General features: G+C 35.5%; 1 protein-coding gene across 1 annotated transcript; it reads right to left on the bottom strand.

The window, feature by feature from the left end:
* Positions 1-494: 494 nt before the first annotated feature.
* On the bottom strand, positions 495-24642 carry LOC113087437 (uncharacterized). The gene is made up of 2 exons (XM_026255586.1): positions 24310-24642; positions 495-2382 (listed from the first exon to the last, which is right to left on the bottom strand). The coding sequence occupies exon 2, from the start codon at positions 1524-1526 to the stop codon at positions 495-497; it is 1032 nt and encodes a 343-aa protein (XP_026111371.1). The 5' UTR covers positions 1527-2382; positions 24310-24642.
* Positions 24643-25086: the final 444 nt, after the last annotated feature.

The following is a 25086-nucleotide window of genomic DNA, read 5'->3' on the forward strand; positions in this document are numbered from 1 at the left end:
AGGTGTTATCACATGACATGGGTTGTGTTGGAGTCTTCTGGCATGGCTGTGTGGAAATGAATGTAGAGGCAACTGCAGGTGCTCCTTGAGAACAGGACACTGCCTTTGAACCGACAGTGTTGGAGCATGCAATTGTTTCCTCCAACTTCTGGAAACAAGGCATGGATTGGCCAGGAGCTGTGGGATCTGTATGTGACTCTGGAATTCTTTGGGACTCTAGTAATGGGGGAGTATTCTTTGTTGTATTCTGAATAGCAGGTGTGCAACAATGCCCTGTAGATTCAGTAAGAGACATGCATGATTGCCCATGTGTTGAGAATGTGGTGACAGTGGATAGGACTTGTGCTGTGGTAGTGTATAAAGGCTCTAGTACAGTAGGGGTCAAACTGATGTTCTCCGCAGCAGCATGCTGTGGGCAACATTGTGATGTTTCTTTGGTACATGTGGTTGATGTAGGTGGTGCAGTGTGAGATGGACAAGATGCAGGATCTACTTTAGGTTTTTGCAAAGATGTTGTGTTGTCTGGGACAGTTTTGGATTTTTGACTCAATTCTTGCTTCAGTCTGTGTGGAAGAGACACTACAAGGCATATTATGAACTGTGTTGGGCGTGGGGGAACACTGCATGGATACAATATCTGGTGAAGTTCTGTGCGCCACAGCTTTGGATGGAAGCTTCTTGGGTTGTTTAGACTGTTGGTGGCTTCTGTGCACAGTTTTAGTTGGGGAAGTAAAATGAGGCTCAGGTTTCCCAGGATCACTTGCTGCTCTGTTTAAAGATTTCCTCCTACACCTCCTTCTAGACTGTTTTTGTGTTGATGTACCCACAGAGGCAGTTTGATTGTCCTCAGTTCTCTTGACCCTTGATTGCTCAGCAGGGGTACAATGTTGGACAGAGCTCTTCTTTGATCTACAAGGTGGAATGTAGACATGTGCAGTCAGCTCATCAGAGGAGTCTCCATCCTCCCAGGCTCCCCCCAGGCTGTGACTGCGAGTCTGTGTGGCAGAGAGCGAGGGAGGCTTCTGCAAACTGGGTGAGGTTTGTATGGCTGTACTTTTGCATGGCTGATTTGGCAGTGGCAATGTGAGCGAACAGGGATGTGTTGGGACCCAGCACCGTCTGGCAGGCCCAGGGGTAAGTGGGTGCGGTGGTGCTCTCTTCAAAAATGCTGTCACTGCTCCAATTGTCTTTTCCATGTCCCCGCGGACTGCTCCCACCAATGAGGGCCCGTTTGTCAACTCTTTCTGCCAGTTTGGAACCTCTGTTGGGCTCTTACTCCTCATCTTCTCATTTTTATCATTAGACACATCATCATCCTCCAAATCTTTAAAACGTACTTGCTGTGTGCGATTTCTTCTCCGTTTAAGTCTGCTTTCAATATCTGGAGAGTTCCGGTTGAGGAGCACTGAGCGCACAGTCACAGTGGTAGGTGTTTTGTCTGGGTTGCCATTGCTATGGCTGTGAACGGTTGGCAAATGGTTGGGCTCTTTGCTCACCATATTATCCAAGAGTAGTGTATGGACCATAGATGTAAATACATAGGTGTAAAATTTGACTCTGTGGGTTTTTTGTCTGCTTTCACAAGTCAAATGTGAATGAACAATTAATTAGATTTACAAAATTCAGTTACAGCACACAGTATATTTGACATTTGGAAAACTCTGAACATGGTAAATGCTGCAGTAACAAAAAAACATAAAATAAATAAAACAGACCAGCCGATGGCAGCAGAGCATGTGACTGGTCCTTTCCTCAGGTCACATGACTGAGGGTTTCTGTGTAAGTCTTTCTGGTAATGCTGTCAGAGTAGGTTCCGGTTTTGGCACAAATAGTCTCTATAAGCAAATGTCTTTATATGCAAAAGTGGGACTGGGTGTATCCTGAGCTTCAGCCCCATTAGTCCACACGGGCATTTAAACACTCAATAAGCCACCTTGTTGATACTCTTTGTGTAATACTCTGATACTTTGTGTAAGTCCTGAAGAGCATGAAACATTGGAAGGGTAGGCTTGTGAGTATGTCCCAAAAGTCTGCATTATGGTTTCATAGCCAAGAGCAAAACCTCAAGACACATTTCTCTTACTGTGTACGTCTGCAGTAGTTGTAATCATTACAGTCCTAAAAATATCAAGGCAAATAAAACGTTAATGGGATACAGTTTTCAGGCTGACCAGTGAGAAGATATCCTAACAACTTTAATGCCCTACTTTCCAATTCAAAGCTTGTGTGCACAGTCCTCTGTGGTGTAGCATATCTTGACAGTCCAGGACTGGGCAATGCATCTCTTCAGGTTGACTTTTATCTCTCACATTTGCCCTTGAATTTCTTTGCTTGTGTCGTTCACCTCATAATTTTCTTGAGACAGGAACAGAACTGGAACATCTGAGCAAAGTAGAAACACACACAAAAAAACAGTAGGTTCAGTAATTCAGTCCCAAAATTCAGGTTTGTATTTCTAAATCATGATTTACTTTGACAAACACATACATATAAGCTGGCTTTGACATAAAACTGTACATAAGAACATACATAAGTACCTAGATAGGATTCCTCAACCATAAAACTGCATCAAGCTAAGATTTCATGAGTTCTCTCCAATAACCAAGTCTTTGATCTCTTTCCATTTCTCGGTGAGGTAATCTACAAAATAAGAATAGTTTAGGGTCAAATGTATGACAGAGGCAGACACTGAGAGTACTTTTAGCTTGTCTGTAGCTTTGGGGATATTGTTTAACTCGGCAGTGTCTCAGAAGGGGCAGCAGAACCTGATTTTACCAAGTGAGACATGTTTCTGGGACAACATCTTTGCTGTCGCTGGAACATCATTGTGACTAACCAATCAGATTTGAAGAACCAGTTTATAGATTTTGTGAAGTTTATGCTTAAAATCACTGTTTGGTGCTTGTACATCAGTGTCATTCATCTATCATTTCCTCTGATTTTATGGATTACTCATGGTTAAGGTTAGGTTTAGGTGTGGGGATATGGTCAAGAATACATTTTTGGAGTAAAATGTTGTTCCAGGGTCAACAAAATATGTTGACCTAGGAACACATCTAACTCAGCAAAATCAGGATGTGCAAAGGGGCAGGCTAAGAGATATTCAGGGGTAGAGACTGACAACGCTAATTAACTTGGCTTGTCTTTAAGCAACCCCCCTGGTACATAGAGGCACAAGCATGATGGCTGATCGCCACAGGGAATTCTGAACACACTAATTCGCATTGTCACTGTTACCAGGCACTTCATTCTGTCTGTGATCAGACAATCACAGTCCCCTGAGTCATGAAAGGGTGTTAAATGTCTATCTATGTGTCTGGTGATACACCCATTTGCTCAGTGTAACTTTCTTATCAGATCAATCGGACTGAACAACAATTCACAGACCTCCACTATGATATCTTGTACATAGCAAAACAGTATTAGCTTAAATTGCTAATTTGCCTATGGCCATGTTTGGAATGGAATATTCGCTTCTTATGGTGTGTTCAAGTTCTCCTGAGAAGTTTGTACTGATGAGTTACGACATTGGATCTATTCAAATCATTCTAGCTAGTTTTATAGCCAGTCAATACAGATACTACATCTATTGCATCCACCAAATTTTGTCACTAACATGCCCCAAACTCAGAAACTCTGGGCTTAAAGAAAGTTCAAATGTTTCCCCACTTGTAATTCCGACCTTGTGGTGCTGTTTTTATGACATGACGTTAATGCACAATTGGTGATTACTGCAGGGTATATATGTACGAATCATTCTTGTAATGCAGTACACTTTTAAAGGCAGGGTAGGTGATTTGGTTCAAAAACATTTTTTTGTTATGCTGGTTGAAAGTCTCTTCCCATCCCAATAGCAATCACTAAGTTAAGTTGTCTAAACATATTTATATGTATTTATATAATCTGTGGAAGGTGTAGGACCATAAAATGTTTGTCCAATCATATCCCTGTGTAAGGGCTATGATAAGGCTGTCCTACCTGTCTGTCAATGTATGTATTTGCATACCTCTGCACACCCTGTTCGCACAGATATGATACTCCATTAGTGCATTCTATTATGCTATTGCAGACTGAGCGAGAAGGGAAGGCGTTATTATTGTAATATTTTGTGCTTTGTATTGGAAAGGTTTTTTTTCTTCTTTTTCACCGGTGATAGAGGCATGATGTAATCTGACAGCCAACACTGTGACCTTATAAACAGTGCATCTGCGTTGCATAAGTTAGCATCTTGTAAATAACATTATTTTTCATGTGTACTTATCGGTTCAAATTGGATAATGTTAAAAAGAAAACTATGTTAAAAATATTGTTTGATATTGCTTTGGGTTCATTACTGGAATGAATGTCAAATTGAGCATTTTGCATTTTTGGTGCAATGTGCTCTCTTAAATACAGCATATTTTGGCAAAAGCAGCTGACAATTTAGATTTAGTGAATGCTAATATACAGAAATGTAAAACCTCAAGAACTATTTGCATACCAAAATATACATTCAGTGTTCATTTCAGTCTTACAAGTCCTGAGGCTCATTGGTAGAGCATTGGGTTAGCAGTGTAAAAGGTAATGGGTTCAATTCCCAGGGAACACACATACTGGTAAAAAAATAATAATAATATGTATAGCCTAAATGCACTGTATGTTGCTTCGGATAAAAGCATCTGCTAAACACATAAATGTAAGACCCTCCTAATTATATTAAGTGCCAACAGGCCCTTGAGCAAACAGGTTCACAGGAAAAAGGCATAAAGAATATACTATCACCTCTAGTTTTATGTAGGTAATCAAGCACTCATTGATTTCCTCTCACTCAGCTAAACTACGAGTTCCTCTTGAAATCTCTCACTGCAGCTCTTCACGTTCAACCACCGCTGGAGCCCCAGACAAAAGGCCAGACATTCTCCATTAATAACCTGTTATCTCCATGTAATCCAAAAATCAATCTAGGTTAGTACAGCTTAGCAATTGGAAAGTAATACAGCTCGATAATTGGGGGCTTGTACAGAATAAACATAAAAAAATTAAAGAGCAGTTGCAATGTCAAATTAGGTGAATGCATTGACTTTGCTAAACTGAATGCTTTTAAATGTGTAATAATCAAATGTGTAAAATAAAACTAATGTCTACACCCCTAATTTAAAAAGTTTAACAGTCTGTAAATAAATCATGAGCTTATGTTCCCAAGTGTTATAGAACTCACTCAAGCGCCTAGTACCAAATGAACAGTATTTAGTTCAATTAATTTGAATAAATCTTATGCAATTTTTTGAACTGAGATGCAAATGCTTGATCAATGCACTGCCAAAATTTAACGCTTTGCAATTATCTTGCAATACTAAACTTCAGAACTCAAGTGTGCAATTGAACGTCCACAAATATAACTTTCATATGAATAATTGGACTGAACAATTCTCCCTCCAAAGTCCATAACTTTATGGTTGCAAAACAAGCGTATTGCAAAATCTTAACATAGAAAGTGCAGGTGTTATTTTAGTACTATATTTATTCATATCTTTAATGAGTTGTTGTTATATTTTCTGTTCTCATTTTAAAATTAAATAATTTAGTTGTTTTGGCATAAAATAGTGTCTATATAGTTTTTAGGAATTTTTATTTTAGTATCTTTAATTTACTATTTTAGTTATTATGCATATTTTGAATTAGTCTTTGTTATATTTTCCATTTTAATTTTAATTAAAGTCTAATAATGTAGTTGAATGTAGTTTACATTTTTATTAGTTTTGTATTTATTTATTTATTTTAAGTTTAAGCTGTATATTCCATATTCATTTTCATTACAATTTTAGTTATTTTAATACTTTAATTTAAACTAAAAAAGAAACAAGAAATTATGTTTTGGCAACTACATGAAACTGAGTGTATTTTTTTATGGTTTTAATTGTACTTTTAGTCAATGATAATAACCCTGCAGTTTAATTTAAAAAGTACAATAGTTTTGAACACAGCTCATCCAAAAACTATTTAAAACAATCTGTTTTTTAAAAGTCAAAAGCAGAACAAGTCTTCTATCTCTACTGAACTCTGTGAAAGAGGTGTTACCATCTTTAGCCGCTGCTTCTGCTGTATGTAGTTCTGTTTTGCTTCTGCAAATGATGAAATGTTATGTTCAGTGAAGTGCCAGTGGCGGATCCGTAGCCCCTGTGGAAGTTCAATGCTCCCATGAGTGATTCATCCTGGCACAGATGCCGAATTGAGAAATGTTATTTTGCATGTCGGGTAAATAATACTTGCTGTTATGCATTTAGTTTAATCTCATTACAATACACAGTAAGCTTTACATTTCCATCAAAATCATTTAGTAGTTGTTCACTGCAACCGCAAAAAGGCAGTGTTTCATGTGTGTGAATTAGCATTTATAATGTGCTCACTCTGTAAATAAGTTATGAATACATTTGAATATGTATTTGCAGCCTTTACTCAGATGCTTTGTGACAGCTTTGCTGAGCCGCACACCTGCAGACATTAATCGTGCCAGCTTTGGCCACACACAAGGTCAATTAAGGACAAAATTACAACCGAGCTCAGGCACTTGATAATATTAACTGTTTTTCATTTCACATTCCCAATTTAGGCCAGAGGAATTCCTTCAGAGACGAGAAATGAGAAAGACTGTGGGAGATTACAGGAACGCTGAAACTCTGGCTGTAATAAAGCAACTCAAATGAAGAGCAGAACAGATTACTTTCTGTCCCTTTGCTCTCCTGGAACTGCCCTCAATTATATTGCATGTCTGGAAGTTGTTCCCCTGAAGAGAAGTCAATTATTTAATGAAGCCCTAAATTGGATGAATCATTTGCATAACCGGAACATTTAATTAGGAAACACTTTGTTGTTTTAGCCTGTTTCGAGAAGATGTTTGGGGTTCGGAATTAAAATTCAGAGGTATAATCGCGGGACGCTGTTCGATTGGGAATATAGGGTTTTAAGCACATCATGGTTCATTCAGAAAGGACAAAACGAGGGAAAATCTCAACAACAGAACTTTTGAGACAGTTTTTACTAACGATTCAATCCGCAAGCGTCTACTCAACTAGTTTTCCATGAGGAAAACCAATCCTGTCTGGATAGAAATTATGTTGGTATAATATTTAGATCTTTTCACAATGCTTTTCCTCATTTATTTTAAACTTCATCGAATTCTGTAATTGCTCGGAGCTAAATTTATTGCTGCACTGCCTTATGAACTTTCATTATGGATTTAGACCTTTTTTAATTTTTGGGGCTAAATAATAGTTTGGGGTTAGTCAGTTGTTTTTATGGTTTTAAAGAAATGAATGCTTTTATTCAGCAAGGAAAGCATTAAATTCATCAAAAGTAACAGTAAAGACATTCACGATGATACAATATACGTATTTCAAATAAATACTGTTGAAAGCACTTTCTGTTCATCAAATCCAGCAAAAGCATTATGATTTCCACCGAAATATAAGGCAGCACAATTTTTTCCAACATTGATAATAATAAAAATAATAATGATAAAGTTTCCCAAGCAACAAATCAGCATATAAGAATGATTTCTAAAGGATCATGTGACACTGAACAATGGAGTAATAGCTATTAAAAATTCAGCTTGCAATCACAAGAATAAATTACATTTTTAAATATATTCAAATACAAAACAGATATTTGAAATTGAAATAACATTTCACAATATTACTGTATTTAGCGCATTTTTCAACAAATAAATGCATTCTTGGTGAGCGTAAGAGACTCAAAAACATGAAAAAAGTCTTACTAACCTTAAACTTTTGAATGGCAGTGTAATGGCTCATGACCTAATATTTCTATATGACATCCCATAACATCTAAATCCTGCCAATATATGCTCTCATCCGAACTCTAACTACAAAGATCCCATACATGAAATGACATCCTGTGTTAATAACTGTAATCCAAAAGTCATTTAGAAAACCAATCCCATCCGAAAAGCCGTTCTGTTACAAACCGTCAGATCTACACAGAGACATTTCAAATGAAATTTCGAAAGCGATGTCAGCCCTAAGTAAGTGAGAGTTGAGACAGCATATGTCACTGTCTCTTGGACAGCTTTATTAAGAAAGAAGCGAGACAGTGGAGCGTTCCTGACACGGCTGTCTCAGAGTAGGTCGCCGAATCTAGCCATGTCTGGAGAAATAGTAAGCTACACTGCATATTTATTTCAGGAAAGGGCGCCTGGGGGGTCTGTCTTCTTAGTTTAGGTACTTCTCTTTCAATTTATATATTTATTTACCTGCTTTTTTCCAAAGGAAACATCTTTTTCATGGTAAGACCACCATTGGTCATGGTGAAGGCTTGATTATTAGGATTACTGATGATTACTGTGATGCTGGACGGGGGTTTGGGAGGAGGAGAGCTGCAGCCTTCAGGTGCTTGTGTTCCTCTACCACAACCACCTCCTCATCCTCATCTTCATCCTGTGGCGCATCACGGCATTGATGTGATTGGCCGTGACACGCCGAGACCTCTGGATGTGATGTGAATCAACAGAGCACCCGTGACGGAGCAGGAAACACTGCCGTTCAGAACTTCTGTGATTGTAGAGAAGTAATAGAAAAATACAGCCAACTGTATTAGTATGACTGTCAATAAAGTAATAAAGTTCAAAACTACACAGCAAACTGATGCAAATGAATGGAATAATTACAAAGTAAACAACTCGCCCTCTTAAAAAATGCAATTGACTTAAAAACATTTTTAGCAGCCTTATTAATAAAGGTGACTTTTAATAGGCTGGAATCCCATTTCCATCATGCAATAAAAAAAAGAAAAAAAGGTAGTTTTGTGAGATTTAAATTTTGAATTAAATTCCGAATTCTGAATTGGTATCTCGCAATTCAGATTTTTTTTCTGAGAACTGCGAGAAACAAGCTTGAAATTGTGAGAATTGCTTTTTCTTTTCATGGAGGAAACAGGCTTTCAAATTTGCTCTAAATCATTTAAAAAATAACTAATTACATAAACTTGTTCTGTAATTCATCATGATTATTCATACCTAACATTAATGATTATTATAATATTATGTAATATTAATTATAATATAATATGAATAATAGCATCTAATAATAAATATATTATCACATTAAATATCCAAATTAATGTACTGTAGTAAAAACATACAGTAATTTGCATTTGTTGTAATGGCAATTTTTTACTAAGCACAATAAATTAAGGCAAAAATCGATTCTGATGCCTCTATTAAATGGATTTTTTTTTAAATTCTATATTATTCTACTTTTATTTTTATCTGAGAATAAAATGGTTAATTATAGACATTCAACGTTCAACATTATAACATAACAACATTATAATGACGTAAGTGTTAGATAAATGGGGTTCCATATGCTTTTGACATGGAAACAATTTAAAAACTGAATGCAAACAGAACATGAATTTATGTCTGACAAAAAATAAATCATGCAAAGAAGGGGCAGTAGTCCACCACACACCTCTGCAACAAAGCGGTGTTGTTCTTTTAAACGAACAATGTTGTCAACTCATTGAACCCACCTACACTGTGTGGGCACGCTGCAAACTCTCTAAAGTACCTTGTCTCTAAAATACTAATGAAAAAATAACTTCATCATCAGATTTTATGATATATGATGCACTTGTGTATCTTTTCGCTTATTAGAGTCATAAGCACTGATGCTGGGGCTCCCTTATGTACTTATTCTGCTGATAATTCCACATTATTAGGTGAGGGAGATCATGAGCCACCAGCTGCTGGTGTTTGGAGCCGAGCATCATTTCATAACCTCACAGAAATAGCTGCTGTCTCAGCCTCATGCATCTGCATCCTTGAGGTCTTGTACAGATAGAGTCTTTGTTTTTGTAGCATTTGATTGTTGTGTTCTGTCCGGTCTCTTGCGGAGAAAGACACTGTGCCACTGCGTTCGGTTTCCTTTTCAATTCAGTTTCAATTTCGTGTGCTTTGGTGGCATTATATCACTGTGCATTCAAAGCCGTGAACAATGATAAAAGGTGAAAAGAATCGCAATAAAACAGACGACAAAAGTAATAGCACACTCCTGCACTGCACATGATAAGTCAAATGATTTGAAGCAACATTAACAAATAGTACAGTTTAGCGCTTTAAAATTAAGGGTTAAGGTTTTGAAATCATGATTTTAGCTGCAGCTAACGTAAAATATGAGCCTTAGTAAGCGGTACTAATAAGCAAAATATTGAAAAATAACAATAATACAAACAGGGAACAAGTATTAAAAATGTCTTCATTAAATTTCCACATCACAGGTTAGTTTGGCGATAGAAAAACAGGGCAAACCAAATCACTCACTGTCTCCTTTTCTGTCCTTTATCTTAATAAATTATGTTGTAATATTAAAAATGTAATCACTCTCAACTTTCTGCAGCACAATTGTACAGCAAAAAATGAACAAAATAAAAAAAACACATAATAAAGGAATAACATAAAATTCAAGTAAATAATCAAATAAAATTATAATGTTGTTATTATTATTATAATTTATAATTAAATATTTGAAAATTAGATGCTGCTTGCAAATGGCCAAATACACTTTGGAATGATAAAAAAATTCAATACTAATAAAACATAATAAAAGATAAGGTGGTAACACTTTCTATGAAGCCAGTATTTATAATACATTATAAGGGGATTCTTAAGGTATTATAATGAATTCATAATGATATATATTTATACTTATATATATTTAAGTAGAATAGAATATATATTACTTAGTAGCAACTAACGAATTTACCAAAACAGCCAATAGCATTTCGGAGAGCTAAAATAAAAATAAAAATAAGAACTGAAGGTCATTTTAGCAACAGAAAAACAGGGGCACATCAGATCACTCACTGTCTCCTTTTCTGTCTTTTATCTGCATAATTGATGTTGCTTTCCATCACAGATTCATCCTTTTGTATAATCTCACTCTCGTTCCTCAAGCAGTCCCTATGCTTTCCTTTCTGCTCACTTATTCCTCCCATCTTTCTCTCTCTCTCTCAGTCAGTGTGGACAGAGATTTACAGTGACAGTTTAATGAATCCTGCATTTCTTAATGCTCAGTGTGTCCTAGTGGCAGGAACACTGACCCCCTCATCCCGCCGAGAGTCTTCCACATGCATATCACGCTTCATACACAGTTGGGCTTACTAATGAATCATAACTCATACATGTCACTGTTATTAAAGACTTCACAAGTGTTCCCTGAGCTCCATGAGCCAGTAATGCTCAATAATCGTGCAGCCTCTGAAGCCATAGTTAAATTTCCTTCCTAAGAAAAACATCTCCCCCAAAATATAGTTTTTCCTCACACAGACCAAATAATGCAAAATGCAAAGCTCCACTGATTATATATAGATTTATATATATATATATGTGTGTGTGTGTGTGTGCTGGAGTCATATTTTATATACAAATATGAATACTAATGAGATCAATGTTGAAAGATTAGTAGATTTGATGTGAAAACACAGCTTCACATCATGTCACACTTGAGTTGATACATATAAATATGACTAAGCCACGTCTAATGATAAATAGCTTACAAGGCACCATTTCCAACATATGATAAAAACTACAACAAAACTGAATCGCTCCCATTACAATCAATGAAGCTGTCTGCAATACTGTGCATTATGGCACAGATATACCACGGTATAAACAGTACAGCAGAATCTCCACCGTCCAGCTCTAATCGATACTATGTCTATGTGGGAAAAGAGCCAACAAGCCGTATGAAGAGCAAAAGTTTGAGTCCTCATTGAGGTTGGCATCGATGCATCCACAAAGACAGGAGTGCATTTCACTTTTAATGGATGCAATTCATCACACACATCTAATATTCAGTGTCAAAATGCTCAGTTAATACTGCATTACAGTCACTTTTTCATGGAGAAAGCTTTGAATTGTGTCTGCAAAGGGAGGGCGCACGCTGCAGATAGAATTGTTATGTAAAAGTGTGTCAGATTGGATTGGTGAAGCATGGCTAACTTTATTGGACAAGACTGTGCAAGCAGAGAGACGAGGAGAAAGGTAGACACGGCGAGATATATTTAGAGAGATGCCGAAGTGAAGCCAGACAGGAGAGAAAGAGAAAGGCAGCAGGGGGAAAGGACTAGAAACACCCTACGCCTCGGTAAAAACACCATCCTTAAGAGTTCAGTGAAGTGGCAAATCATGTGCATTAGTAAGACTCTGCTTTTGTTGTTATTGCTTGTATATTTCTGAACTACATCAGGGACCAAAAAACAGATGAGTGTTGTTCAAAAACTTAGATGAGTTAGAACAGGCTTGGAACTAAACTCTGCACAACGATGTTATACACTTAGGCTACGTCTGCATTAATCTGAATACATTTCAACATGTGTTTTCATTTTAAAATGCTCTCATTCCACACTAGTGTTTTCAAACGTTTCCAAAAGTGTCTCATCCACACTGATACAACAGAAAACATTAAAATTGCTTTCTATGCATGCATAAAGGTGCAAAAAACTCACTGCAGATGATACACACGGAACAGGCATGAGACGTTTTCATGCAGTTTTTCTGACAGGATTATTTTATTTACAAAAATAACTCACAAAATCACTGATGCGTCCAGGTCGCACACACTCATGACTGTAGCCTATGTCTGATCTAAAACACAACTGCCCTCGTGTTTTACCACAAATCACAGGACTGTGATATGAAGAGTATACAAAGTAACACATCTATAGCAAGAGTGTGAAAGTGCATAGCACATAACGTGCACAATACTCATATAAACATTGATATCTAATGGTATAATATGCATCACATGACTAAACTTGCGTCATCGTTTTCAAAAGCCTCCATTTACACAAACACGAAAAATGTGTTTTCAGATTGATCCACTTTGGAGAGCGTTTTTTCAAAAAGCTCAGTCTCTGTGTAGACGGAAGGCCAAAACGGAGAGAAAAAGATGTGTTTTCAAATGAAAACGTATTAGTGTAGACATGGCCTTACTCATATCCCATTTTAGCACAGGCTTTGGGTCGGGATTTCCTGTTTGTTTGACCAATTTCATACATAAATGTTGGACAACTGCTCCCCGGGCATTGGAGCAAAAAATGTCTGCCCACTGCTCCAGGTGTGTGTGCACTGGATGGGATAAATGCAGAGCACTAATTCAGAGTATGGGTCACCATACTTGGCCACATGTCACTTCACACTATTACATTTCCATGTATTAAATATATCGTCATATGAAGCAAAAACATATGTGACCCTGGACCACAACACCAGTCATAAGTGTCAATTTATTAAGCTGAATAAATAAGGTTTCCATTGATGTATGTATTATTATATGATGTATTATTATTATTATTTTTATTAGAAACATCATAAATTACTTTATTGCCAATTTTGATCAATTCATTGCATCCTTGCTAAATAGTATTCATTATTACCAAAAAAATAAATAAAAATAAAAAATAACAATCTTTCTAAACTCCAAGGTTTTGAACAGTATACATAAAACAAAATAAAAAGAGCACCATTTATTTAATTAAATATGCACTAGAGATCAGAAAAAAAATAAAGTAAAAAATATTTATCCCAGGGCCATATCAAACTTAAAACACGATAAACAGTTTTTTTTGCAATGATTTTGCAGACACAAGGCTAAGTCACCTTACATCCACAAAACTTCAGCTAATGAGACATGAGTCAGCAATCTCTCTGATTAATTGAAAAAGCAATCAGTGTTACATTTATAAGCCAGTGCTCAAGACAAACATCTTGGCCATTGTATCGTCTTTCATTGATTGCCCAAGAAAGCAATATCACAGTCAAAACTGCTGATTCAAACGGCGGACACTAGGTCTGAAACAAATCTTGAATTCAGATTTGTTTTGAGAAGAACAAAGGCTCTTCTAAGAGCTGCCAAAGATGATGTACAATGTGCTAAAACTTCTCCAGCCTCTGAGATGGTTCTTATGACAATGAGATCTTATTATCTATATGCTAAATAATTCTGGAGAGAAACCACCTCTGCCAACTTTAACTCTACAGCACAAAGAAACTCTTAGCAACACCTACTCACAATGGAATTTGCATAACAAAGGCAGTGGAAATGGGGAACGCTAGAAAACGGAGAAATAAGAAACAAACGCCCCTCATAGTGAATAGGGAGGTTGTGCTTAGTGCTGAAAGGATGCTGGAAGGTTTCCATTGATGTATGGTTTATTAGGATCGGACAATATTTGGCAGAGACACAACTATTTGAATATCTGGAGTCTAAGGCCTGGTTCACACGGGACGATTTTAAAATTGTCGACCGATTTTCCAAACCTGAGAGACCCCACACACGGCGATAAAAAATCACGGGTCTAACAGTTTTGGTCGTACAGTGTGTGGTGTGCAGCCACACGGCAATATCAACTCATCACACACGAACCGATTTGACTCCCGAGCATTCCCAGGTCAGACGGGAAATCTCACAAAATCCCTCGAGATCAAACGTGACTTCAGAGTAAACAATCATGGCGGACGAAGAGGATGTAGTGGCCATAGTTTGTGCTTTGTTTTTAACGGAAAAAAAAACATAAGAAAAGCAAGAAAAGGCGATGGTGGAGACAATGCGAGCATGGACTATACTTGCTACATCATGATATGGATATGATATGGATGATATGGTTGTTGTTTTATCTCATATAAATGTTGTTACGTACTACACAGATTAATAACCGTTGAAATAAATGTTCATATATTCGTTTCCACGGACTTTCTGGTGCGCCATGCCGCCGGCTGTTTTGATTTTGTTTCCCGGTACTTCCTCACCGCCTCATCACCTCGCTTTCTGATTGGCTACACGCCACAGTCCACAGGCTGCGTGATCGTTTGTCCTCGGGGGACACCACACACGAGAAGAAATCAGGCCAAATAAATCCAACATGTTGCCCTTACGAAAGGAAAATAAATAAATAAATATAAATAAATAAATAAATGTCGATAAGTAAATCTGAAAAATAGACGTGTACTTAAAAAAAATGACAAAACAAACAGATTTGTTGTTTTACATACATGGTTACTACATACAGTATAATACCACATAAAACTCATCATATTGATATTATTATATATTGTCTGAAAACAGACCTTTTGTGGGGGGAGGAGACTTTTTTATTTATTTGATAAAAATACAGTAAAAAAATATATTGTGAAATATTATTAGAATTTCAAATGTGAATACATTGTAAAATAGAATTTATTCATGTGATCAAAGTTGAATTTTTAGCATCATTACTCCAGTCTTCAGTGTCACATGATCCTTTTTTATTATTATTATTTTTATTAGAAACATCATAAATTACTTTATTGCCAATTTTGATCAATTCATTGCATCCTTGCTAAATAGTATTCATTATTACCAAAAAAATAAATAAAAATAAAAAATAACAATCTTTCTAAACTCCAAGGTTTTGAACAGTATACATAAAACAAAATAAAAAGAGCACCATTTATTTAATTAAATATGCACTAGAGATCAGAAAAAAAATAAAGTAAAAAATATTTATCCCAGGGCCATATCAAACTTAAAACACGATAAACAGTTTTTTTTGCAATGATTTTGCAGACACAAGGCTAAGTCACCTTACATCCACAAAACTTCAGCTAATGAGACATGAGTCAGCAATCTCTCTGATTAATTGAAAAAGCAATCAGTGTTACATTTATAAGCCAGTGCTCAAGACAAACATCTTGGCCATTGTATCGTCTTTCATTGATTGCCCAAGAAAGCAATATCACAGTCAAAACTGCTGATTCAAACGGCGGACACTAGGTCTGAAACAAATCTTGAATTCAGATTTGTTTTGAGAAGAACAAAGGCTCTTCTAAGAGCTGCCAAAGATGATGTACAATGTGCTAAAACTTCTCCAGCCTCTGAGATGGTTCTTATGACAATGAGATCTTATTATCTATATGCTAAATAATTCTGGAGAGAAACCACCTCTGCCAACTTTAACTCTACAGCACAAAGAAACTCTTAGCAACACCTACTCACAATGGAATTTGCATAACAAAGGCAGTGGAAATGGGGAACGCTAGAAAACGGAGAAATAAGAAACAAACGCCCCTCATAGTGAATAGGGAGGTTGTGCTTAGTGCTGAAAGGATGCTGGAAGCACTAATCAAACTTTTTTATGTTTGTTTACCTGATTATTTCGGTCTTCTGTGGCACTAAAAGACACCAGCATGAATCGAATGTGTCCATCACGAATGAGAAAAAAGAGGATTTGGTCACCTGATGTCACATTTCAAAGCATCTCATTACTGAAGTATTTGTGGAAGCTTCTCTTTTCGTTTCATTAAGATCGCTAGTATTGCCGCCGTGAGCAGCAGATGTCATCAGTGTGACCCAGAGATGATGGGAAATATCTTAAGAAATGCTATGCGACCGGAGGTTTATAAAGTTACAAAATAACATTTAAAATAAATGCTGTTCTTTTGAACTTTAACCCCATTAATTAAAATTCATCACATTTTCAACAAAGAAAAATATGAAACGGTTTTTAACATTGATGATAATAAGAAATGTGTTTTGAGCAGCAAATCAGCATATTATAACGATTTCTGTAGGATCATGTGACACTGAAGACTGGAAGAAAGATGTTGAAAATTCAGCTGAGCATCACAGGGATAAATAATATTTAAAAATATATTATAATAGAAAACGGTTATTTTAAACATTAATAATATGTATTTTTTATTTAATGCAACGTAAGAGATGCCTTTCAAATACATACAACTCTTCACAAAAACATAATGTATGCTGTAAAAGTGTTCAATTCATGTCTAAGTGCACTTCTAGTTATGAATATCCAATATTATAAGTGTTGTGTGTTTATTGTAAACAGTATTTTCTAGTGACGCAATCAACACAAAGCGGCCACCATAATCCTTCTTACAAAATGTAATGGATTTGGAAACAGGTTTTTAACAACTTAAGATGGACATATTTCACTCCATTAAATCAGTGTTAATTTCGTTGACTAAATATTTTCGTCATTATTTTCGTCACGAATATATTTTTGCCGACGAAAACGAAACGAAAACTAAAATAGAAGGCACTGATGGAGACTAAAACTATGACTAAATTGATTGACATTATCGTCAACGAATAAAGGACGAGACGAAAATAGACTGTGACGAAAATCAAATCAGCAGACGGGAGAGATGCGAGGAATGAGCAAAAGAACCGGCAAAAAAGAACAGACTGCATGAGAGAAGAGAACCAATCAGAGCCTGACTTATTGAGACGTGAAGCGAAGGTTTTCAGTTTTTATGAGCTCCCGGGAAGTCGGCATTCGAAGAGGTGATAGGGACTTTAAGCAACAGCCTCTGGTGGAACGGCAACGCCATTCTGGCGTTGTATTGCCTGCGCGAATTTAACTGCTACTTTGTGACGTTCTAATTTAACGGTCTACTACGGGAGAACAGCTGATTTGCCGGAGTCGCTACAACGTGAGAGGTTAGGTAAATAAATGTTATGTTTTTAGACTTATTTACATCATACAATATTAAAAACTCCTCTTCTGACAAAAGATTGTCATTTAACGCCAAAAGCAATCCTTCTCCTGCTTTTTTAAATTATATATTTTTTTGGATCTCAATAAATGAATTAATGCTGCGTTGCACTGTTCTGTTTTACCGTTGCTTAGTGACTTTTACGTTCTTGGCTACAGCGGTGTGACGGCAAACTTCCGGTCGCTGTAGCCGTTCCATTCGCAGCTGTTGCTTAAAGTCCCTACTGTCTAAAAGAGCGACAAAATGTCCACAGCTCACTTCACGTTTGACGACGAACAAAACAAAACAAAGTGTAAAGCACGCAGAGCGCTCATTCGTGGCAAGAACACAACCAATTTGAAAAGACATTTACAGACGAGCCACCCGGACATTTTCTCAAATGTAATTTCACAACGATGTTCTTTTGTTTATTGAGCTAAGCAAAATTGGAATAGTGCAGTGCGTAGATGTTGTAGCATTAAATATTACGAACTGAAAAGTACTGTAAAATAGCCCCTTCTTCAAATTAGATGCGAGCACAATACTAATACGTAATATCATGATAAATACATTTGATTAATACTAATGTTTAGTATATTTTATAATGTTCCACTTGTTGACAATATCACAAATATTTCTATATTAGTCATGTGAAACATGAATGTTCACATCCTATCATTATACATACAAATCTAGCAATAATGTAGTATTTAAAACATACAATATTGCTAGACAAATGAATACCTTATAAAATCTTGTTACTTTTTTTATCCACCTAGCTGCCAACTTATTAAATATTTACTTTAAATGTATGCACTTATTGTTCAGCTCAGCTGTAAGCTTTAAGGTCCTGGACCTAACATTATTTCTCTTTTATTGATGGTCAATTGGCAGCTAGTTATTGTTTACATTATCATGACAGTGTTTGTTGCTGCATAAAAGCTTTTGAATCGAAATAAAGACACAGTTGTGTTGAAATAAAGTTGAATTTGTGTTTTATATATTTTGGTTAAGTTTGTTTCCTATACCAGCTGTAAAAAGTTGTCTAGTAAATCTGTTATTGATTTTAGTCTTATTTTAGTCGACTAAAATACCAAGCAATTTTAGTCGACTAAAATACCAAGCAATTTTAGTCGACTAAAATACCAAGCAATTTTAGTCGACTAAAATACCAAGCAATTTTAGTCGACTAAAATACCAAGCAATTTTAGTCGACTAAAATAAGACTAAAATTAAAACAAATCAGATGACTAAAACTTGACTAAAACTAAAAAGAATTATAGTCAAAAGACTAAGACTAAAACTAAATTAAAATTTCGTGTCAAAATTAACACTGCATTAAATAGTGACCATCACACACTACATGATTTTCTATGAAATTTGTCAGAAATTTCATAAGTACATAAATAAGTATTTTCGGCAATTAGCATCAACTTGTCCAGACTGTCTTGTCTTTAATCTCCCTGAAATCTCTAATACCTGGTTAAAACAACTTATTAAAGAGTGTAAAACTGAAAGCGTGCATGCAAGTGAGACTTGGATAGTTTAAGGTAGAAGTGTCTCTTTGTGATAATGCTTATTGAAATTGAGCTTGAGTTGAAAAAAAAAAAAACACATTGAAAGCCACACGTTAAACACCTAAACAGACTAAACATAATAAAACAGAATAGAAGAAAGAGTTTTTATAGCCGTATGTTCCGTAAAGGCTTATCACACAAAGAACGATAACTATATATATATATATATATATATATATATATATATATATATATATATATATATATATATATATATATATATATATATATATATATATATATATAAAACCATAATTACATTGGTTACAAGTCAAATGGATTCTGATTGGCTATCAATGTTTTTAATCGTTTTAATCATCTGCTAGAAAAATAATTCTGAAAGTGATTCCAACGATATTATTTTTCTGTGCCATAATTGTTATAATTGTGGTGTGAACCTCAATGGTTTTCATAAAATTACAAAATTTCTGACACTTCGTTTAGTTCAGGTTTTAGTCATTTTGTTTTGTTTCTCTAATTTGTTTTTAGTTTTTGTTATTTTAGTGCATCAAATTACCAAATAAAAAAATGAGAAGTGTTTCTCTGGAAACTAGCTGAAATAAAACAAGTTACAGTTTGTTATATTTTATTTTTATTTCAGTTAAGATTTATTTCAGTTTAATTAATGAAATTGTTTATGGCTTTAATTTTAAATCTATTTTTTGCTACTGAACAGCCCTTTATTTGTTCACAGACACCAATGCTATTTTAGTATTAATATACTATTACAATTTTCATTAAAAATATTAATTTAATGTAATTTTAATATGTGTCCATATATTTTTTGTCTATATATTATATATGGTGTAATGACATGGCCTCAACGTAAACATGGTTTATGCGGACACTTCCTGTGTCCTTGTAAAATAAAAGGCTTTAAAAAATCCAAAACGGTGTTTTATGAAATTCAAAAATTCCCAGTAGTTTTCTGTGAGGAGTAGGTTTAGGTATAAGATGATAGATAATACAGTTTGTACAGTATAAAAAACAAAATTTTATTTTGCCAACGTGTTGCAGATGTATGCTTCCTTTAAATGTAAACCAGAACTAAATTCAAACTTGCAAACAGCCAGTAAAAATATTGGATAATATATCATCCACCAATCACAAAATTCATCAGACAAATAGCCACATTGTTTTCCCCAAATAAATATACAAGGACAGTCGACGAACTGACATATAGTGAGGATAACTAAGGATCAGTTGTCAGAAAGCTGAGTTTGTGCACCACAACATGATTGATAAAATAATAAATCCCCATGAATTGGCATTACTGTAGCCAAATTCTCTAAATGGCAATATAAAGCAATAACGTTTAGAAGGAAATAAATGAGCTATAAATTCAGCAGTCTTCTCATCCACTGCGGTTCTTCTGTTGTGTATTAATGTGCAATGTCATCGCATGTAATAAAAAGTTACATAATTCATAAATACTGCCTGGTTGAATCAGGATTTGGCCAATAACCGACTGATGTATGATGTTGTCTCGCTAGCTGCTTGTTGTGGGGACCTCAAGGTTTATTCACAGGTTATTCAGAGGAAGCTGCGGTCACATGAAGATGGAGAACTCACTAACTAACTTAACTACCTTAACCAGCCAGGTTATCCAGCTTTACCAGCTCAGTTTACATATTCATTGCAAAACCTATAAGAAAATGGCTTTAAAAATAAAAAAAAAATCTCAAATTAGATTATTGGATTTATATATATATATATATATATATTTAGTGCTCCCCTGGGGAAGTAGATCTAAATAATAGATATTTACAAAAAAATGCAAATGTTTAAATAATAATAATAAAAAAAAAACACATTTGATCTTACTATTGCCTCTCTGAGCATCAGCGATTGCTTGCAGTCCTTTTTGGTAGTTGTGAATGAGTCCCTCAGATGTCTGGAGAGTGGAGACGCAAAACTGAATCTTGACACAATTGAGACACAATGGCTGAGAATTCATATGTGAGAAGCATGCTGGGAAAGCAACAAAATTACAGGATTTGATTTGATGCTTGAGGAGGAAACGCAACATTAACAAACAATGGTGTGTGAGGATTATTTTTGTAAATACAGTTATTGTGTCTTGTGAAATTTGTTATGCCAAATAGGTTTAGAGGAGTACTATTTTTTTATTATATATTTTTTTATTTATTTATATATATATATATATATATATATAAATATATATGTATATATATATATATATATATTTTTTTTTTTTTTTTTTTTTTTTTTTTTTCTTGTCAGCATCTCAAAGCCTGACAAGCTCAAATCCATTGTTAAGACCATCAAATGCCTTCTAAAACACACACACACATGCCTCTTAGGCAAATATGACTGAGTGCTTTAACTTAGTAGCAATGGATTACATTTCAGTTGTGTTTTGTGGACAAACATTAGAAAAACTGCCAATCTCCTTGACATGCATGTGCCAACAGAACAGATCTGTCACTCTGCAGGATTGCAGCAGCATTAAAGATTAAGGATGAAAAATCATGCATGAATAATTAAAAATGCACTGGTTGGCTAAATGATCAGGCCTATGTCACAACAACAGTGCTATCAATTAAAAATGAAGTGATGAGAAGCGCTGGTTAACAAACGCCAGATGGACATTTAAAATGCACTTTCACTGTGAATAAGCCTGGAACAAATAAACGCTGCCTCATCAACAAACTGTCACATTTAACTAAATGAAAATTAAAAAATATGAAATAAAATGTTTAATGTATGAAAATAACTTACAATAAAAAAAATCCCCAAATATTAAGCTTTAAAAGCTTCAGCTAAAATATAATTAAATATTTTAGATTTATATGTTGAAAAAAAGTTTTTTTTTGTTTTGCATTAAAAAATATTTAGGTTTTATTTTAAAAAGCTACATTCTGTAAGAAATTAAGGCCTGTAATCTTACTAAATCTATTTTAGATTTATACTTTGCCTTCAAAAAAAAATACTTTTGAATAAGCATCAACAAATGCTCTGTATTCACTGTTCTTACTTTGCAGTAAAAACACATTTAAATGTCCTTAAAATAAAAAGCTTTTACTTTAAAAAAGCTAAATTGCATTAGATATTAAGGCTTTTAGTTACACCATCTCCAAGCGGGGGTTAACTGGACCATGCCCGTCAATCTCATTTGGTTCAATGACTTTACGTATCCTTAAAGCTTTGATTGGTGGGATTAGATGATTAGATTAGATTTGGCAGGTCCTAGTGCACTGGTCCTGCACACTGGACCGATAATGACCTTCGTCCAGCACGCGCTGAGCCCAGCTGGCTAATTGCTGGGAATCTCGTTTAAAAATTACCATAATCAACTCTAAACTATCAACTCCAGATCCCATTCATACGAGAACCCTAGAGTTAAAATCCACTGTTTTGGCTGAGTCTAAAAGTGTGGAAGCGATGAAACGCAGTGAAAGAGAGAGGAAGAGATAATTGAGGTGGAAGGTTTGAGGAGGATAAGGAAGCTTAAGGGTCTGGTTGGAAGCCAAAAGTGCATCTGGAGCGCTGATGTGATGTGATCTCCATGAGAAAGCAACTTGACGGCGAGATGCGAATGAACGTGGAGCGGGAGTGACACAGCGGACAGAAGGTGAATGAGTGACACAAACAGCGTCTGACAGCACATGCATCAAACCGGCTTCATGGTTAATGGAGAACCTGGTTTGTGAATCTCATGCGGTTTACAGATTCTCTGCAGCAGTTTTTTTTCTTTTTTTTGGAAGCACACAAGCACAACATGAAGATTAAGTATAAACATGAACGGGCCAAAATCATATTCAGCATGAAATCAGCATTCACCCAATTTACTTTCTTATTGCCTTAAACCTTCCAGGTCTTGTTGTGCACGATATATGTTGTGCATGTTTGTCTATAATATCATGTTTGTTCTTTCTGAATTTAATTTTTCTTTTTGGATGACATCTTAAATATTCGAGCCTTGCCCAACAAGTCTTGCCAGCTGACTCAATTTGGTTATGCCACACCCACTTTAAAGTCAATTCCCAATTGATAAAATCAAGTCGGGTGAAATTTTTGCATGATTTATGGTTTAAAAATGCAATATGAAAATTATACTTTAAACTTTGCTTCTTTTTTTAATCTATTAAATCGCAACATAATAATGACAGACTGACACAATTGATGTGAGTGATTTAAATAGATACAAACACTATAATACATGAATAAAACTGCAGACAACAACTTCTCTAACCCTCATTTTTATATTTTCCTATTCTGACAAAAGCAACTCATCGGTTTCACCGAAAGACTAGATAATGAATGATGCTGAGAGGAACACAATGACTTAGTTATGTGGAAATAAGGTCTTAATGTTTTTGAAAGAAGTCTCTTCTGCTCACAAAGGCTGTGTTTGTTTAATCAGTAAAAAAAAGTAATATTGTGAAATATCATTACCATTTAAAAAAACTATTTTCTATTTGAACATATTGTAAAATTAAATTTATACCTGTATACCTATATCCAGTCTTCAGGGTCACATGATCTTCAAAAATCATTGCTACTCAAGAAACATTTCTGATTATTATAAATGTTGAAAACAGCTGTGCTGCTTCATATCTTTGGGGAAAACTCTAATTCAGGATTCTTCGATGAAAGAAGGTTTAAAAGAAAAAAAAAGAAAAGCTTTTTGTAGCAATTTAAGTCTTTACTGTCACTTTTGATCCATTTAATGCATCCTTGATAAATTCACGGCACACACACACACACACACACACACATACACACACACTGACTCACTCTGTCTTTTGAAATTCAGGGTGAAGTGCTTTTTTACCTGGAAGATTTAGTATAACTGAACACCAGGTTTTCTCAAAGCAGCCCGACTTTCATGTCGTTTCTTGTCTGACCCGAAAAAACAATCTCAAAAACTGTGCGTGCTTCCACAGTTTGTGTCAGCATGAATGCAATGAAGCACTGATACTGTACGTTTGACTGAGTGTGTGTGTGAGTGTGTGTGTGTGTGTGTGTGTGTTTGTCTGTGTGGAGGCTGAAAAGATCTTTCCATCCGTGCGATCTCATCACTTTGGTAGAGCACAGCTGCTCAGATCCAGACGGATCAGCTCTTCTGCACACGTGGACAATCAAAACATAAACCCCAGCACCAATGAGAAAAAACTATACGATCTGACCAGTCCGTGCATGGAAGCTGTCCTTTACACACGAGCGAAAGTTACTCACCAGAAACTTCCCGTTCGATCCGAGCACGAGTTCATGAGACGTTCAAAACTGTCCTTTTCAGAAGCGCTGGAAACTCGTCTTCAGGAAGCTTCGGTGATGCTCAGGTTTCTCAGTCCCATCCTGCTCATTCAGTAACACCTTCTTTCCTCTTCTCGATGTCTCGGTCGTGATCAGTGCTGCACGGAGCGTCGTGTGCCTCTTTCCGGTGTGTGTGCGGTTCCCATCTGTCCCTCTCTCGACCTGCGCTCGAGAACATCAACTCTACCAGTGCGCGCGCGTGTGTGTGTGGGAGAGGGAAGCAGCCAATGGGAAAGGGCAGGAGAGATGGGAGTAAAGCACACACGCAGACCTAAAGCCAGTGAATAAACAGAAGGGTTTGACACTTCTGTATTCATCCCTCTCTCTCTCTCCTCGTCTGCATCCACTGTTTCAGCTTAAAGGAATAGCTCATTATTTAAACACCTGGAGTCGGAATATATATATATATATATATATATATATATATATATATATACACACACACACACACATATATATATATATATATATATATATATATATATATATATACATACATACATATGTAAGCTTTTGTATTTCATTTAATATTTATGTTTTGTTTTAGCTTTTTCAATGAACGAAAACATTATTTTGCTAGTTTTAGTTCAATTAAAAACAACAACACTGAAATATAAAAATTCATGAATGTGGATTTTGAATAGATTTATTTTCAATTTATTTAGATGTTAAATATTTAAATTTCACTTCAATACTGTG

Source organism: Carassius auratus, chromosome 5 (assembly GCF_003368295.1).
Source record: "Carassius auratus strain Wakin chromosome 5, ASM336829v1, whole genome shotgun sequence".
Taxonomy (NCBI): domain Eukaryota; kingdom Metazoa; phylum Chordata; class Actinopteri; order Cypriniformes; family Cyprinidae; genus Carassius; species Carassius auratus.

Excerpts from the sequence above, each read along its gene's own strand:
- LOC113087437 (XM_026255586.1), bottom strand. The coding sequence starts at position 1,526 with ATGGTCCATACACTACTCTTGGATAATATGGTGAGCAAAGAGCCCAAC.